The sequence below is a fragment of the Python bivittatus genome, unplaced genomic scaffold (assembly GCF_059951505.1).
Source record: "Python bivittatus isolate LINGU-HERP-01145 unplaced genomic scaffold, Pbiv_v1 ctg000020_np1212, whole genome shotgun sequence".
NCBI lineage: Eukaryota > Metazoa > Chordata > Lepidosauria > Squamata > Pythonidae > Python > Python bivittatus.
The window spans coordinates 59,469,576-59,487,993 of NW_028277030.1; the positions used below are offsets into that span (position 1 = coordinate 59,469,576).

General features: G+C 37.3%; 1 protein-coding gene across 2 annotated transcripts in view; it reads left to right on the forward strand.

Moving 5' to 3' along the window:
- FIG4 (FIG4 phosphoinositide 5-phosphatase) overlaps positions 1-16,731 on the forward strand; it is a 99,887-nt gene extending 83,156 nt beyond the window's left edge. The window contains exons 21-24 of one of the 2 annotated variants that reach the window (XR_015795884.1): positions 1,454-1,536; positions 2,835-2,921; positions 6,320-11,406; positions 12,856-16,731. Coding sequence is in view for 1 of the 2 variants with exons in the window: in XM_007436812.4 (XP_007436874.1) it covers positions 1,454-1,536; positions 2,835-2,921; positions 6,320-6,497 (348 nt within the window). In the remaining variant the exon portion in view is untranslated. Of the gene's footprint in view, positions 1-1,453; positions 1,537-2,834; positions 2,922-6,319 lie in introns of both variants that reach the window. The other variant, XM_007436812.4, reaches the window with a different exon arrangement.
- Positions 16,732-18,418: the final 1,687 nt, after the last annotated feature.

Genomic DNA, 18,418 nt, shown 5'->3' on the forward strand with positions numbered 1-18,418 from the left:
TGCAAACCCAGATATGCCCAGTATACAACTTTGTCTCAAGAGGAATATTCCTGATGAAAGATACTTCCATAAGGTGTGACTGGAAGCATGTATGCAGGGAGATTTCCCCTCCTTCCTGCTGGAGAGAAAAATGGTTGGTGTTTTTAACAATGGAGCAGAAATTGCTAGACAAGAGGCTGGGAACCAGTAGGCCTCAACCTGAAACAGAAATTTTCAGGAAAACAAGATTTCTGCACAGCAAAATTGACACTGAGGTAACATGCTCCAAGGCTAACATAGGAAAAGGTTAGCTAAGAATTTCTTTTTCTGTGTAGTGTTTAAGTTTAATTTACTGTATCTGGTGATTATTATTTCAGAAATTTAAGTTCTCTGTTCATGATCGATAAATTGTGTGCTTGTATGCAATGTGGAACCTTTATGCAGCAAAGTTCAGACCAACAATATCTTGTGATTGCCCGTTCACTTTTTCTCCTGTTTTAAAAAAAAGCTAAAGAAATAAAGTAATTTATTTCTTGTAAAATTGCTCTGTCTCTAAAGAAGGTGAAGGACTGATTTTCTCTAGCCACGCTCCTCTTGTTAGAGAACCAGGAAGTGGCATTAGAAATTGTATTCCTTTTTTATCAGCTTATTTTTTTTTCTATTACTTGCCAGTAAAGCATACGGGCTGTGAGGTTCTTCCATATAGGAAGGTTAAGTGGGAGGGATTCTAGGGAAAGACATCCCTGTGGAAGATAGGTGATGGCAAGAAGGTGGCCAGTATGTGTAAAACCCAGAGGTCTTCTGGGAGAGGAAGTTTCAGCCTTCCCACCGTTTATCCTATGGGCTCAGCTACAAGGGATAACTAAGGAGAGCAAAGGATTAAACAGGATACATTTCATAGCAACCATTCTCACAAGTTTTGCAGTGATAAGTGAAAGCTGATAATTAGGGAAGACTGATTCTTCTTTTGCCCGGTCAACAAGATACTCTGTTCAGGCATCTAGCCAGCAAATCAGAAAATAACTAGGATTTGAACCAAGTAACTCCAGAACTGAATGATAAAGGTGATAGCTAATTATAACAGCTTAATGTACTGAGTAAAAAGAGATTATGCTGGATATATGTATTGGGAGGAAAGGACTTCTAGCACGGGATAAACTTACAAGACATTGTCATGCCCTTTTGAACCATATATATTGTACAGAGTGGTTTGTCACAATAACTACTTTTATTGGCCTTGGTTTTCCTTGCACTTAGCTTCAGTGGATGACACTGAATTCTGATATTGCTGATATTATGGGAAAGAATATTGTGTTACATCATGCATAATATAACACACTGTTGGGTGTATTGCATTTCATTTTCTTGGGGAGGGATGTTATTGCTCCTTTTTAAATTGTATTTTTTCAAATATTTGAATAAACTTAGAAAGCAAAACATATTGCCCCTAAGATTTTATCTTGCTTTGTTTCAGAATGTGGTGCAACCTACAAAAGATGTCTATGGGATTAATCTTTCAGAATCTCCTTCAGAGGATGATCTCAGCATATATACAAGGTAAATTTTCTTATTATCTTGCTAATGCTGATAAAGAGCAAACATAAATATTTGAAAAATAAATGAAAGTGGACATGTTCCAGCCAGAATTACGCACACTTAATTTCTACTTATTTTAGTGAGAGCATTCACAGATTGCTTATTTCTCTTAGGTTAGTGTCTATAGATTGCTAAAAGGTTGTTTCAATAAAATAAACTCCTTTTTTTTAAATATTTCTTTACCTCCAAGGAAATCTGGGGGTAAAGAATGTAGATGGTAGTTATCGTCATCATCCTTATCCAATTTTTTTATTTAAAACAACACTATGAAGCAAGATAGATCACAAAGTTAGCTGCATTGCCAAATGCAGTTTTAAATCCAGATTTCCCCAGTCTTAAATCCAAGATGCTAGCCACTCTAGTTCTGGCTTAAGATTTAAATGCAGTGTTACTGCAACAAAAGCCTGGCAAGTGATACTGAGCTCTGCCATCTTTTGCAGGGCACAGCACTCACCTTGTCTACTATTTCTTGTTACTAAGTGCAAATCTCTATCTTGTCTGTGGATTTCACAATGGAAAAGAGTCAGGAAGGCTCCACCAGCTATTGCACCTTTCTGCTAATGCTGGAATTTTTAAGCCTGGTGATGTAATGGCATGGAACTAGAGTGCTGTAGTCTTTAGGCCTGCTCAGTAACAAGTCTCACTGGAGCCAATTACTCAGTGATATCTAAGCTTTCGGGTATTGATTCTAGTCCAACAAGCTATTTGACTAACTGGTGAGTAAGGATGTCTCCAACTCTCTCATTCTCCCTTAGATGAAACCTAAGGAAAGAGCACATATCATATATCTATATACATAGGGTACATACTCTTTCAGCCCAACTTATCTTACAGGGTTATTGTTGGAAAAAAATATGAGGAAAGAGTACTCTGTATACTGCTTTGAGCCCCTGGATGAAACGAGGGTTATAGAACTAATAAATAAATAAATGTCCTATCTGTGTATAGTAGCATGTTATTAGTAAACGGTTGTCTGTATTCACTCTGTGACCCTTTGAATAAAATGTATTTGGCTTTTAGTGAAAAGAAAGCTATGAACAGCCTCAAAGTAACTACACTAGCCTAAAAATATTTCAACGCCTGCATTACTCACTCACAAATTAACTTCAGGGAAAGGATAGTGTATTTTCAAGCTGCCCTTAATGGAACTTGATGTCCCTTATTGATGTATGACTCTTACAAAGTCTGCAAGAGACATGTTATTTTCATTATTTCAGAAAGTTCTTTTCCCAGTGTGCTTGTTCTTTCTCTGTTCATAGGTTTGTTCAGTTGGGACAGAGTCAACAGAAGCAAGAGAAGAGTTCCCAAACTTTCTGTCCTAAAAAGTTAGATGGGGTTATAAATTTGTAAGTACCAGGTGCACATTCTGTCTACTTATATTGTTTCAAAAGTTCTTTTCTCATTCATAACTGAGAATAAGCTTTGTAGATTTTAATAGAGAGTATTATTTCAAGCATTGCTCTGTTTTGTATTTATATAACAAAGTAGTTGGTAAACACTAAAATGGTATATTAAAAAAAGGAACGTGTTCCTGGAAGCAACAGAATTATAAATTACAGTTCTACTTCAGTAAGACAATGCATAGAGAGACTGCACAAACTTAAGTTCTTGTCTTGCAATTTATTTACAACATTAAGGGTACATAGTGTTTTCACGGCATGGAAACATGAAATATTTTCATAGTAGAATGCTGGATAGAAGTGAGAGTCCCAAAGTGAATTGATTGAAAAGTAGAAAAGAGATTGCAGTAGTCTGGATGACAGACAATCAAAGCATAGAGCAGAATGACTGTCAAAGGGACAAAAAGAAAGGCCTAAACTCTTGCTATAGTGTAAAGGGAGAATTACAAAACTTGAAAATAGGAAAAATGAATGAAAGAAAAAAACACAGTTACATATCTGTCATGTTAACATTGATAATTGATCATGAAAGATGAGGACCAAACAGTTTGGGGGGGAAAATGAGAAATATATTTGCTCAACTTACACAAGAGATGTTTCTCCTAGGCACACTCCTTTTCCCAAAATTGGTTTTAACCAATCCCTAAGCCTTCAGAGTCAGTTTTTAGATATGACAGGGGCTGCAAAGGAGGAGGATTTGCCTATCCGTCTTCCACTGACTAAAGTAGTTGTATAAGCAGAGCAATATATGCATAATTAGATTTTATTGTCTATTATTATGACATTGTATATCTTTTACATGTCCCACCTTTTCTCTGGCAGCCCACTGCTGTGCACAGGAGTCTCTATTTATTTTAACTACATAACAACACTTAAGTTGATTGGGATGAGAGATAATTACTGCTCCAAAGTCACCTCATGAGCTCCATGGTAAATTACGAACTAGTCTCTGCAGTCTCATTCCAACACCTAAACTACCACTCAACACTGAAATGAAATTACGTTGGTCATTTGCCAGCCTTCAATAACATCAAGTAACATAAAAATAAGATAGAATTAAAATAAAAATAAGATAAATAAAATAAAATAAACATAGCCAGCACAGATATAACTTCCGTAAGAGACCATCATAAATTATAGCAAGAAATAGGTAAGCAGGAAAGTTAATTAGCATTACTACTAAATTTGAGCAAGTTTAATCAAATCAGATTGTTCTTAGTGAGGTTCTGCCCAACCTTGCTGTCTGTTAAACAGACTGTAGGAGAGTGTTTCACTCTGGTTAGCTAAAAAATTGTTAAAATAAAGAGCCAGCATGGACTGGGTATTGAGTTAGGACAAGTGTTGTATGTTTATGTTGCATAGTTTGATGAGATTGTCAGTGAGGAAGCACTTGGGCTGTTCTTTGAGTGACTCCTGACTTAACGGCAGAGGCATTGTAGGCACTTTTCTGGAATCTCCCTTTCAGGACTGCAGTTTGCAAGGTATAGCATGCAAGCATCAGAGCTTTTTGGAATGTTAAGGTATCTTAAGATTAAGGTATCTGTCAGGCTTATGGTTAGTAACTTGATTGTGTTCAATTTGATGCTCCATGTCCATTCATGTTCTGAGGTTCTTGTTGGTGGAATCATATCTCATAGTTATTAATGTGTGAAGAGAGAAACCCTGCAGCTTCTTCTCCTGCTCTTTTTCCATTCTGGGATAAAGGGATGAGCTAACACAAATCAGGCTATGTCTACAAGGGGAATGAAAGCTTTAATCAGAATTCAAAACTATTAGTCCACAAACAGGTTTCAGCCTTTAAGTAATCCTGCTTCCATATGAGCATCACTAGGGTTACATCAAGGCACATGAAGAATATTTCTCAGAAACCTGAACTAAACAGAGACCACCTTAGAGAAGTTGGCATAAATTCCTAGTTGTACTCCATAAAGAAACTCTGCATGAGCTTTTTCTGAAAACAGCCTTATTACAGAAGTAACTAATTGTGCACCTTGAGAACAGTAAAACACTAGGATAGCTGATGCCGATTTAAGTGCCTTTTGTGTTACATAACTTCGGTGGGCACACCTTCTCCCTGAGGCATGAAAGATTACTCAAAGATATTTTAAATTCTAAACTGTGCCCATTTATTAACCCGTTCCATCTCCTTGTCCTTTTTGTAAATAGTAGAATTTTGGTTTTATTGGGGCTTGAGATACAGCATCATCCACATAACGGAGTATATCGTGATGCTTGTTTGTCAGTTTTGGAGGATAATAGTCTGGGCTGTCTAGTTGAGGAAAAAGTGAGTTAATATAAAAGTAGAACAGTGGGGGAGCCAGAATGCAGCCCTACCTAGCTTCCCTGAAACCTGGAATTTCTTTAATGAGATGTCCATACACTATACTAGTTTTCTGTATTAAGGCAATGAAGAATAATTGAATAACGTTCCATGTTGTATGTATTTCCTTTTAAGAACTACTGTCACTTTGGTGAAATAATTGTTTTAGGTTTGTGAAGCAGTGCAAAATCCTTGAACCATTTTTTTCCAAGCAAAAATAGGATTTTTTTCAGATTGTGGTTAATTTTTTCAAGAATCTCTAGTATGTGTCCCACCTACACTTCTGTATATATACAACATGAACTTTGCAGTAATAATGTAATGTTTTTATAGAATCTTTGGAAGAATGTGGCAGTTCATGCTTTTAGAATTTTTTTAAAACTTCAAAATATAGGCAGTTTAAAGATATATATTGAAATACTACATATGCATAGCTTTTATTAGTAAAAGGCAATGCTTCATTCTGTTTGGACACAGTAAATTGTTGTTAAGATGCAAGCATTGTTTTGTAATAAAACACTGTGTGTTCTTGTAGTAGGCAAGCAATTGGGGAAAAAAAGCAATTAAAAAAAAAAGATAATCAGTGAAAAATGAACGTGTTCCAGGAGCGTGAGAGGCTGTAGCAGCAGGAAGGACACACCTCAAAGGTTGAGGTGTGTCCTTCCATTTTATTAGAAACAGGCAAATCCTTTCAGGCTCTCTGACTACATCCTTTCCTTCTTTCCTGTATGCTGAAGTTTTGTGAGCTACAGTTCAGTGGCAGATATTTTGGACACAGGAAGCTTTTAAAAATCTCTAATAATGTCACTAGATAAACACCACAGACGATAGTAAAACATGTAAGGCACATGTCACCGCTTCTTTTTTATATTATCATGTGATTAATGAAGAAATAGAATACCCTTTGAAGGGTATTGTTGATGTCTATAGAAGGACATTTCTGATTAGAATTTCTGTCTGTCTTCCTCTTAAAATTTCTTCTGAATTTAACATTTATTTTATTCTATTTTTTTACTTTTCACAGAACACCAATCTCTGCTTTCTCCCAAGACAACATTTATGAAGTCCAGCCACCTAAAGTAGACAGGAAATCTATTGAGATCTTTCACGCTCACATCCAAGCAAGCAAGGGTATTATGCAGCCCTTGGGAAAAGATGACATCTTCCTGTACCGAGAGTATATTAGAAACAGATACCTATGAAAAAATACCAGTGTCCGTCTCTTCTGAATGTAGTCCCCCTGAATTCGAGATATGTCTTGCAAAGGAAGTTAGGAGGAAAGTACCCTGAATTCCTGTTGTATGTATTTGCTCTCCCCCAACTCCATAGAGGACAGATGGCTTATTCTTTAATGGCTTTGTGGTACTAATACAAATAATTACAAGTGAGAATTATGTTAGTTAAAAAAAAGAATTTGGAAACACAAAAACTCCTTTGTTGATAAGGGTTTGGATATAACCATTGAGAATGGTTGAGAATATTAAAGATTTTGATAAGCAATATTATGAATGAATGTGTGTGTCTCTACAAATGTGTACACACTTATAGACATACATATGTACACATATATATGCACCCATTGACGGATTTAGACAGTGAAAAGTTGCCATCAGATTAAACAGAACTTCATCCTTCACGCATGACCAAAGTCCCAGCAACATATCTAAAAACATCTGAAAACATGTGTGCTATAAAGTAACGTCTAATACTTTTCTGCTAGAGGTCAATGTAAGTAAAATTTTATGTGGTAAAGTAGAGAGGTGTTTTATAATTAGATAATAAAGTATAGAACATGCCTGGCTGGAAAGTTGTGGAACACTGCATTTCTGTATAGAGTTGTCTATGGCAGTTCTGTAATGCTGGAACAGAAACGTTATCTTGCAGGATTCTGTAAGTATATATAAATTGTGTTATTATTGGATTGGGGAATAATAAAATATGATCACCTTTATGAAATCAGTTTGATTCCCACAAACAACTATTTACATCTGTTGAAGCTCTTCATCAATTTTATTTACAGATAATCCTTGTTTAGTGACCACAATTGGGACCGGCAACTCAGTCATTAAGTGAAGCGGTCACTAAGTGAAACTGTGACTGTATTTATGATCTTAATTCAGCTTTCCTTTGCTTACAGACCCGTGAAGGTCATAAAGGATTAGTCGCAAAGTTACTTTTTCATCCCTGTCGTAACTGCAAACTGTCTCTGGATAAAGCAGTTACTAAATGAGGACTACCTGTATTTCTGTACTGCCTTTCTGAGAATCATTGTACAACATTGTAACAATAAAATAATAATGATAAAGCCTCAATTAAATATACTAAGCACACAGGTTAGGAAACTAAATGTTAAAAGATGCATTAATGCCAGTTAGGGAACTGATCATAAGTTAAAGCACTCCATATTTGGGGAATAATAGAGTTCTTTTTATGTACCCAACAAGCAGGCCTTCTATCTCCAAAAGAGCCTGTTTTGCAGATCCTAAAATCCAGACAGGTTCATATGAAAAAGGCAGTCCCTTGGATAGTTCTTAAGCTGCTCAGAATTTAAAGATTAAAATATGGTCTTGAATTGGGAATTGAAAGCCAGTACAGATATTTTAATGTGGGAGCAGATTAATACCATGCACACGTTAGCAGCCTTCTGCTTTATTTTGCACCAGTTAAAGCTTCTGCATACTCTTCAGGCATAGCCCCATGTAGAACATTCTGCTGTAATCTAGACATCATGTATTCTTCAAGGTATTAATAATTGTCAGGTTAGAATGGCTTAAGAGTAGTGAGAGCTGTAGCTGTAGCTCTTAGGAATCAGTGGAGAGCACAGAATGGAACATTGCTAAGCTGTAAACCTGAACTGCAGCATGAAGATATTCCCTTTCCTGGACAATCTGAATTCCAGTCCCAGAACTTTTATTAATGTATTTGTATGTCCTTTCTGTTTGAATTAAATTGAAGTTCAGTTCCTATAAAACCCAATTCCAATAGAAATCAAAAAGGATGCTATGGCTGCTGTAGTGGTAAAAGAACTAATAGGGTCATGCTAACCCCACCCAATTCCCACCATAGTTCCACCAAGGTGACCAAAGTAATGTTAGTCCCATATTCTGCCTAAAAATAGGGCATCCTGTCAGTACAGTGCATTTACCTCTAAGTGACAGATTATAGGTTATATATATATATATAGATTATATATATTAAATTGGAGAGCCTAGCTTACACAGAATACCATGAGCATACTTGGAGTAAAACTAGGTTTGCTTGGGCTTGTGGCATGCTAACCAATATTCCCCAAATTAACCAGTATTCCGCTTTACGTTGGTGGAGAATGATGCTGGTGGCATGGGTACAAATAATGCTGGTAACAATCTGAACCTTCTGTATCTTGCTAAACATGTTATGTGAAAGCCTTGATTGAGCAAACCCATGATGGGTGACAGACACCAAATCTGTGGTTTCATCTAACAATAGCCGTGGGATATGGAACCACAGATGCATTTAAAACCACAACAGCATTTAAAACCACAGGACTTGCCACAGAAACAGCAAGGCAGACAATCATACCACAGACCAGAGGAACATGGAAACAGAATCAAAGCAAAGCAGAGGACAGAGCAGCCCTCAAAAACCTAAAGAACCAAACCATCACTATCTTCCCAGTGAACAAGGCTGTACCACAGTTATCATGGGGCACTGGTGAAGTTATCTAGTTGGGTAGTGAAATGTCTGCAAACATATAACCAAGCTGAGAGAGCACCAAGGACTCCATAGTTTCTAATTTGCTGTCTTCATCTTTACTAGGTCCAATATTGATTAGAAAATAAAAAAAGAAATGCTTAGCATTTTTATGCATGGCAAACAGGGGACTCTATCATTTGTACAGTCTTCACTGAAGCAAGCCCAGCAGGCATGGCAGAAGACAATTTTGCTGCCATCTACTATCAAGTCCTTGGAATTGTTGTACAAGCTTAAGGAAGATGTCAGTTTCTATTTCCTGTGCTAACTTCATAGGGAACAGAAGTTTCATAGATTATCTCAGTAATAGATCACACTCTACTTCAGAAGACAATCTGGAGTGAACCATTATAACTAGTGCACAATCCCTGTGAAGGTTCATGTGGATTTAGGTAGTCCTCAGGTTATGACCACTCATTCAGTGACTGTTCAAAATTACGATGGCACTGAACAAGGGGGACTTAAGACCAGTCCACAAAGTTGCAATTGTTGCAGCGTCCCTGTGGTCATATGATTGTGATCAGGGTGCTTGGCAACTGGCTTGCAATTATGACAGTTGCAGTGTCCTGCGGTCACATGATCGCCATTGCAACCTTCCCTACCTGCTTCCCACGAGCAAAGTCAATGGTGAAGCCAGCAGGAGGTCACATGTTGCTCCTGCCACTTTTTCATTCACTGCCCATGCTCTGTAGCACCTATGGCACCTGCCCACCCCCATACTCCATAGCACCCACCTGTGGCACCCGCCCCACCCTGCCTGTAGCTTTTGCCTGCCGGCCTGCTTGCCTGAGACTCCCACCTCTTCCCACATTGTAGTTACATGAAGTTCTCACTTAACAATCTGCACAGTCCTCAGGTTATGATGGCAACCAGAACTGCTGGGATTGCCATTGCTAAGCAATGCAGTCACATGATGTGCTTCATCCCAATTGCTGTCATAATTCAAGGGCTACCTGTATCTGAAACCAAACACGATCTATATATGACAAGAGTTTTGGGGGTTTTTTGTCTCAAGAATACGTTTGTCTTTAAATGGCATTCCAAGAAAATCACAGTGGGATTTAGTGCCAGGAGAATGAGGTTAGTTGATTAGATTAGAACTAATCTCTCCCAACTTTCCAAATGTGCTCCAAGAGATGGGAGGAGATTTGGAAGAGGGTGTTGCTTTTGCACAAGCAGCAGACTGCTTGCCATTTTGGAATGGATTAGTTGGATCAGTTGTGGAACCAGAACTTGTAGCAGCAGCTCCAGGACTTAGAGCAGGACTTGGGAACCACTTTTGGTCCAAATTGTTCCTAAGCAGTTATCAGGAATCTTGATGCCAGGAGTAACAGCTGATCAGGAGCAAGCAGCCAGCACTGCAAAGAATTGTCAAACTACCATCATCTTCTTAATATATAGTACATTCCAGATCTCACTATATCTGTACTAATGATATTTCAGATCTCAGTTACATTTAACTGTCCACCCCTAAGATTTTATCTTTTTCTGTATCATATTGTACTTGTGATAACGGAATTCAGTCTTCCCCAACCTGAAGCCTCCCTGATGGGTTGGACTACAATTCCTGTAATCTCCCTCCAACATGTGGATTGAGTTATGGGAATTGTAGCAGAGGGCACTAAGTTGGGAAAAGTTAATCTAATAATTACTGTTTTAATAATTAGAATTAAAGAATGTTGCATTAAAAATGCAAACTTTAGAATCTGAGGTTTTCTAGTTTTATTCTGTATTGAAGGATTTCCTGCAATGGGGATGTATGATACTTCCCTATTAGGATATGGTACTAGTTCTGATCAGTAGAATCAGTAACTTCAGCGTTCAAATACAAAGGGATACCAAAAGTAATTCAGGAAAAGAATTTGGACTCCAGACCATTAATAAAGAATTTTTTTTAAAAAAAATCCAGTTGTTACTGAAAGCAGTAGTTGATCTCATATGTTGGCCTTTCCCCCACTCTCTACTTTCTCTTCCTGACAAGAATCCACAACAGCTACAGTTGCTCAAAATGATGGGAACGGAAAATACTTTTTGCAAATAAAAGTGTTGTGACTATCTGATCATGGTATTCCAGATTCTTAATATCTTTTAATAGAAAAAGGAAACTAAAAGAATTTGCAAAAGTCATATTGATTCCTCTCAGCAAAATCTATTTCTTATGCTTGAGAAATGTAGAATTTATATATTTCCACTAATTTACACCAAATCTACACTAAGATAAGGGGCTTCGAATTTCTGAATATACCTTTCCTGTATTCCTTAACTGCCAGACTGTCCACTTTGTGGACCTCTGATACAGAGTCTGTTATGTTCTTCTTTTAGAAGGTCAACAGTTTCATATTGAAATTGTTTGGAAATTTCAGGAGGATATTTTCCATGGTGAGTGCTTTTTTCCAATGTGTTAATAAAGTCTGTAACTTCCATTGCATTACATTGATCCCAATGCAAATATATTAATCACCTGATCCATGAGCCCTTAATAATAATAACTTAGTGTTTTATTATATTTATTGTTTTTATGTATTGTACACCGCCCAGAGTCACGTTTTGTGAGATGGGTGGCTATATACATTTGTTAAATAAATAATTCAGGGAAAGAAACAGTCCAATTTCTTTTCCTGAATTATTTTTGTATAAGTTCATGTCTTTGTTTTTTTAGAAAATTCCAAACAATTTGCATTTTCTGAAAAAAGCCTATTTTTCTTTACTAACTTACTTGAAATTGCTTATTAATCAAACTGGTGATATTGTTAACTTAGTGATTCCTTTCTGAACCTTACCTACATTGGAATTGTTGATAAGGGAAATTGTAATATGATACAGTAAACTAAGGTTCCTTCAAGTCAAGCTCCATTCCTGATGAGTAAATGAACATTGTATTACAGCTGGATTTGCTGTAATCTCACATCCAAATTCTGACCAGGCCCCACAGTGCTTGGTTTTCAAGGTTAGCTAAAGTCAGCCAGGTACTGCCACTTAGCTAGATGCTCTTTTAAGAGTGCTTCACATAAAAATAATATGAAAATGATAGAAAGTTAAATATGCAATAAAATTGAGATTTAAATGGCCCTTTCAAAATATTGAATTCATTGTACAACAATAAAAAATCCATGGCAACTTTATGCTAACCATTATTAACTGCCAACAGCTACAGTACTTTTCCTGTGCCATATAAAGTTTGGCCACCTTGATAAACTTTTTTTTTCTGTCCTTTCCCAGAAAAATGAATACAACATTCTTGCTTTATTGGCTGATGTTCCTGGTCCTCTTAACTGTATTTGAAATTACTCTGATTACAGTGATCTCTAATGCCATTATAGATTTTACTTGCTTTTTTCACTCCTGCTCAGAGAATGCTTATTTTTCTAGCATCAATCAATTCTTAGTTTCAAGACTACTTTTGCCTTGCGAAGCTGTTGTTAAGCAGCAGTTTGACATATAGAGATTTTGTGAAGCAACTGCCAGTTCCCTGCAGTCATACCAAATTTCATTGTGCACTACAGAAGTGATGGTTATTCCGTAAATCCCCAGAGGTTGTTCTTACACTCGGTTTACTGTAAATCAATTTATTTTTGTCTTTGCCTACATTTAAATTTACTGTCTGAACACTATATTCCCCCATCACCCTTAGTGTCAACTCATGCATGTTACCTTGTCCCACTTTTTAATTTGCAAACCTCTGCACATTATAGTGATAGCTGCATTTACTTTTTTTTTTCAGAAATTGTTCTGAAATGTTATGTTTAAAGTTCATAATTCACAAACTGCATTGCTGTGCATATCCTGATCATCTTGTACTGAATTATTCCTGCCTCCCCTATTTTCCAGCCCTGTGACACTTGGAGCCATTGAATAGTTATGCCCTGCTGTCATGTAGCCATAGAGGTGATGTCTCTTGGTTGCCTTGAAAATTGTTGCTATGATGTCATAACGTATCTGAACCTCCTTGAAAAATGCCCCTTCGTGGTAAGACAAACTAAAGTAATTGACTTTTATTATTTATCCATTCATTTTGGTAGATTATTCAGTGCAAGTATTGGCATATAGCTTCAGTAGATCCAACTGTACAGTTGTGGCATCTTTGAATTGAATGCAAGAAAAGAATAATACTGTAAACTAAGCTATTCATGGACAAAAAGTTTCTGTTCAATGAAAGCTGATTACAGACATTTCATATTTGAGTTGCTGAGATTATAGAGAAGATTTTTATTCTCTGACTGAGGAGGAGATTAAACTCATTAATCTGCCTCTTAGAATCAACCAGAATATTCAGAAAAGCTATGAAACCCAATGACATTTTAACATGATTGGATTCTCATGAAGGAGCATATGATCATCATTGCCTTACCTGACCCAAGATTTAAAAATAACGTTTAAATTTCATTTTCAATATTTGTCAGGAAAAGCTTGAAGAGATAATATAATAAAGCCAGAACAAAAACTGGATGTGCCAAGCTTTAATAATCCAGTAACAGTCAGGGGTTCAAAAGAATAATTTGTCTATATGACAAATCTCTACACTCTCTTTTAAGAAGTGGTATTTTTCTGTTCCCTGAGGGGAAAAATGCAGGGTAATGGCTTGTTTTTCTTGGATTATTTGCTATACCACTAATTTGATTCTAATTAGGTCACCTGTCATCTGTTCACAATCATCTTGTTACTCTTATTATGAACTTTTCGAGCATAGTCCTTTCTCATTCTTAATTTTCTAAGCCACTCTAAAGCCCACATCCAAATGTGGCAAACCTTGTTGGAAATAAAGAGAACTGCCATCCTCCTTGTGTCAGTTGATTTCTCAACATAATATTGATGAAGTTTCTATGTGGCTATGATGACTGGGTGATAGAAGTGCCAATCAAAAATGGCACTTTTGGGCTCCTCCTACCAAGTTTATATATTCCAGCAAGAGGACAGGACTAGGAGGTGTGGGTGGAAGAATAAATCTGAGGGCAGCTCAGAGTCTAAGCCTGGAAATGCTTTCATCTGTCAGGGAGGTAGAATATTATTAATTACCATGAAAATTGCTACAGACACCATTGGTGCTATATTAGAAAGAAGTCTAGATGACTGCATTTCCGAGTAAAACTGCTTAGTGATGGGCAGGAGGACACCAGTACACTACTGGTTTATAGCCATCTTTGCACATCTTTAGGATTACCATCAGCCATAATTTAGAATTGTTTCTGTAAAAGTTTATATTATTGTGCAATAACACTGAAAATGGCTTAATTTTTTCCAACAACCCCCCTAGTTTGGGCTCTTTTCATCTCACCCACCTTTCAGCTATTGGGTCTGTGCATTAAAAATGTTTTTGTAGCTAGCAAGGAAGCTGAGCCAGCTAAACTGTAAAAACAGGCACTAGTCAAGGACAAGCCATTGCTTGAGACTGAAAAAGTACTTTCCAGCAATCTCCCAGGAAACTAAAATATAAGTCAAGGCTTCTTTGACCGATTGAAATAATTTTAAGGGAACAGTAAACAAGCAATTTTCCGTTGATTTCTAGAAATTTGTCAGCATGCAATCCCAACATAGTTTTTTGTTTCTTCACTGCAGTTATTGCGAGAACAACTCATATAATCCATAGTCACTGGAATGTAACCTTCCTTTGATCATGCTCCAGATTTCATTTTTGAATTAGAAAATGCAAGCTTCTAGCTTTAAATTACTCCCTGATTGTTCATGCCCAACTAGCTATTGCACCCTGAATATCAAATGATAAGTATACTGAAGATGATATTTAATAGAAATATATGTATCACATAAGAGCCCAGCCAGGTAGGGTTTGACCTGGTTAGTACTTGAGCTGGAGAATGCCAGGGTGGCAGGCTAGATTGGTCAGTTGGAAACAATAACGCCATACTCTTGCCAAGGAAACTGCATGGGGATAGATGTCAACAGGAGTTGAATTTGACTCAAAGGAGACTTTCCTTTTATAAAAATAGGCAATAAAGATTTGATACAAATGGCCTAACTCAGTAAAAGGCTTCCAGCATTCATACCCATCGTGCTACTCCCTTTCCTTTAGCAATGTGATGCAGAGCACAGAAAAATAGTACGAAATCATAAGCAAAAGAAATTAAAGACATAAGGTAGTGGAAAAACAGGAACAGGGGTGTGTGTGAAATGAAAAACATGCATGGGGAAAAAAAAAGACATTGTGGCCCAGAAGCTTGGCTGGATTGTTCTGGATCACTCTCCAGCCCAACTGAAACCTGGAATATTTTAGTTTGGCCAAGACAAAACCAAGAAGGGTTTTATGGGGCAAGGAGGGCAAAGTTTTTATATTTTGCGCCTTCGAGTCCTGGTAACCTGCTACACTGGAATTCAAATGCAGCAACCCCAAATGGCCCCCTGCCTCCACTCTAATTTTCCCAATGCCTTCCTTCTACTTAGCCATTTGTGCAATCAGTGTTGCTTTTCCCCATGATCTCCTGCCTTGGAAGATGTTCCACCCTTGCTAATCCATCCTTGCTTTCACCACAAGCCATACTGTAGATTGCGTCATGCATATAGCCTTATGCTCATTAAACTTCTCACCTCTCTCTTTTTGAGAACTTTATCAATTCCAGTCAACTATCACTTTCTTAGTCTTTCCCTTCATCTTGTTCCATTCACATTTCTGTCATATCCTTGTTTTACAGTTCTGTCCTTATTCATTTTCTCTGTATGACCAAACAACCTCGGTTAGTATTTTGTATTCAATTCATATTCTGCACCCATTCATTCCTGACCCTATCACTCCTTTTTTACTACACACACTTATTAAGTACTCTATTCCCATTGCATTCATCTTAGTTGTATGTTTCTCCTGACATACCCTTTATTTATTTATTGCACCTTCAAGTCATTGTTGACTCCCGGCAACTTCCTGGACTAGTCCCTGCAGTTTTCTTGGCAAAATTTTAAAGTGGTTTGACATTGCCTGCTTCCCAGGGTTGAGAGGGTATGACTGGCTCAAGGTCACCCAGCCGGCTTTCATGCCTAAGGCGGGACTAGAACTCACAGTCTCCTGGTTTCTAGCCTGGTGCCTAAACCACTATACCAAACTGGCTCTCTCTCCCAAATTTTTTTCACAACCATTTTCACTCCTTTTTCTTAGCAACAGACCATGTATTGCATACTACCTTTTAATTGGCATTTGTATATTTTAATAGTTCTCCATCCATTTTCCCAACTTTAATAAACATTCTGCCGAGGTACAAAGATTTATCTACTTCCTCTAGTTTTTCATCATTTATGTGTAACTTGCAATTATTCATTCCATTTTCCTTGTCCATCCTTGGTCTTTAATACATTAATATTCAGATCCATATTCCTCATTATACAGTCTTTTTAACATTTAACATTTTAACATGTTATATATTTGTGAAAGTAATAGAATAAGGATGTAATCGTCTGATGGTGATGATTTATTAAATTTATATATTGCCTGACTCCCAACAACTCTGGACTGGTGGACTGATTCTGTAAAATAGAGTTGATACATACATACAGGGAACCAAAGGTGTAGCTTTCATCCAGATTGTTCTTTGGGAATGATAATGTGGAATTGAAATCAATGTTAAAAATGTAAGTGCCCCCTCCAAAAAAAAAAAAATGGATAAAAAGGAAGTCCTAAATGCTATGAGAATGTTGAAAATGGTAAGGCTGTAATTGTAGATGGAGTAACAGGAAAAGCAATAAAATGTGGAAATGGTTGGTTTATGTAGTGGCTATGTGACTTGTCTAATATGAGTGTAAAGACTGCGTCTGATTTTGACAATCAGAGGAATGTTGTTATTGTTCCCTTCCATTAAAGGGAAAGGTAACAAGAGAGAATGCAATAAATACAGGGGGATTCCATCTTCTCATCCTAACAATTGCTCTAATTTATTGGTTTCCTTTTGGTATGGAGTCCATCTGAGTTATTCTTACAGCAAGAAGAATGAAGCCATAAGAGGCCTTACACAAGACTCAGTAGGCTTCACAGATTGGAACTGGAGTCCCCTACAGAATCAGGACCCTTAGCAAATGCTCAAGCATCTCAGGTCAATCTGCCAGGACACCTTCCATCCGTTTGCTTTTAACCTACACCCCCAAATCCTTAAAGGTCCTATATTTCTTTAAAACTTAAGTTTTTAACCTTTTGCAGCAGGTGTGTTTTCAATGAAAGTGTTTGTTTTTAACATCATGCTGGTTAATCACAAATCCACATAAAATATTCAGTAACACACTTGTGCTCTTAGGTTGTGCTTTTTAAGTTGGTTATTGTTATACAGGCTTAAAAGAGAACTTTCTCTTTTCTTCCTAAGATCTTAGGTGCCAAAACTGGGTGTCAGTTAAGCACTGGCTGTCCCATCCAGTCCAGCAGGAAGGGCATGTTATGGACCTCATTGGTTAATTCCAACTGGTGGGAACTAGGAGAAGAGCTTTTTCTGCTGTCACCCCCACCCTATGGAACAACTTGCCCCCTGAGGTGAGACTGGCCCCCCACTCTCCTGGCCTTCTGGAAGAGCGTAAAGACCTGGCTCTGTCAACTAGCATTCAATTCAGATCTAATGGGGGCTTGCAGCACTGGGGGTGGTTGGTGGTCTGAGGATGCTCTCCCCCTCTTTTAACCCTGTATATTTTTTGTAAAGATTTTTTACTGTTTTTGATCATTTTTTTAAATTTGTAAGCCGCCTAGAGTCACTTGTACAGTGAGATGGGTGGCATATAAATTAGATAGATAGATAGATAGATAGATAGATAGATAGATAGATAGATAGATAGATAGATAGATAGATAGATAGATAGAGCGAGCTTTGGGTAACATGGCTGTAGGTTTGTTCTTTGTACAGTATTTTAATTATGTTTACGTTGGTTTATTTGAAATCATTCAGAAAACCTTGGAACAGCATACAGTAGAGTCCTTGGTGCTCTCTGAGCTTGGTTGTTTCCTTGCAGATGTTTCATTACCCAACTAGGCAGCATCATCAGTGCTCTAGTGCCTAGTTGGGTAATGAAACATCTGCAAGCAAGCAACAAAGCTCAGAGAGCACCAAGGACTCCACAGTTCAACCCCAAGCTACATATATTCTCTTCTATTGGAACAGCATACAATTACTATAAATGAGAAGATATTGGTAGTAATAACAGAAGAGGTCAAATCAAATTTCTAATCCATCCCACCTTGAATGTTTTTTTTTTAAATATCTTTCCTTCTAAGAAAGGAAATATATAATAAAAAGCATCTTGATAGAAATAACACTCAGAGCATCTGGAAGACAAATATTCTCTGTGATAAGAAATTTTTCCCTAAGTGCTGTTATCTCAGGTGTGTGTGTGTGTGTGTGTGTATGTACATAGTGCCTTTGAGTCAATCTTGATTCCTGGTGACTGCCTGGACAAGTGCCTACAGTTTTCTTGGCAA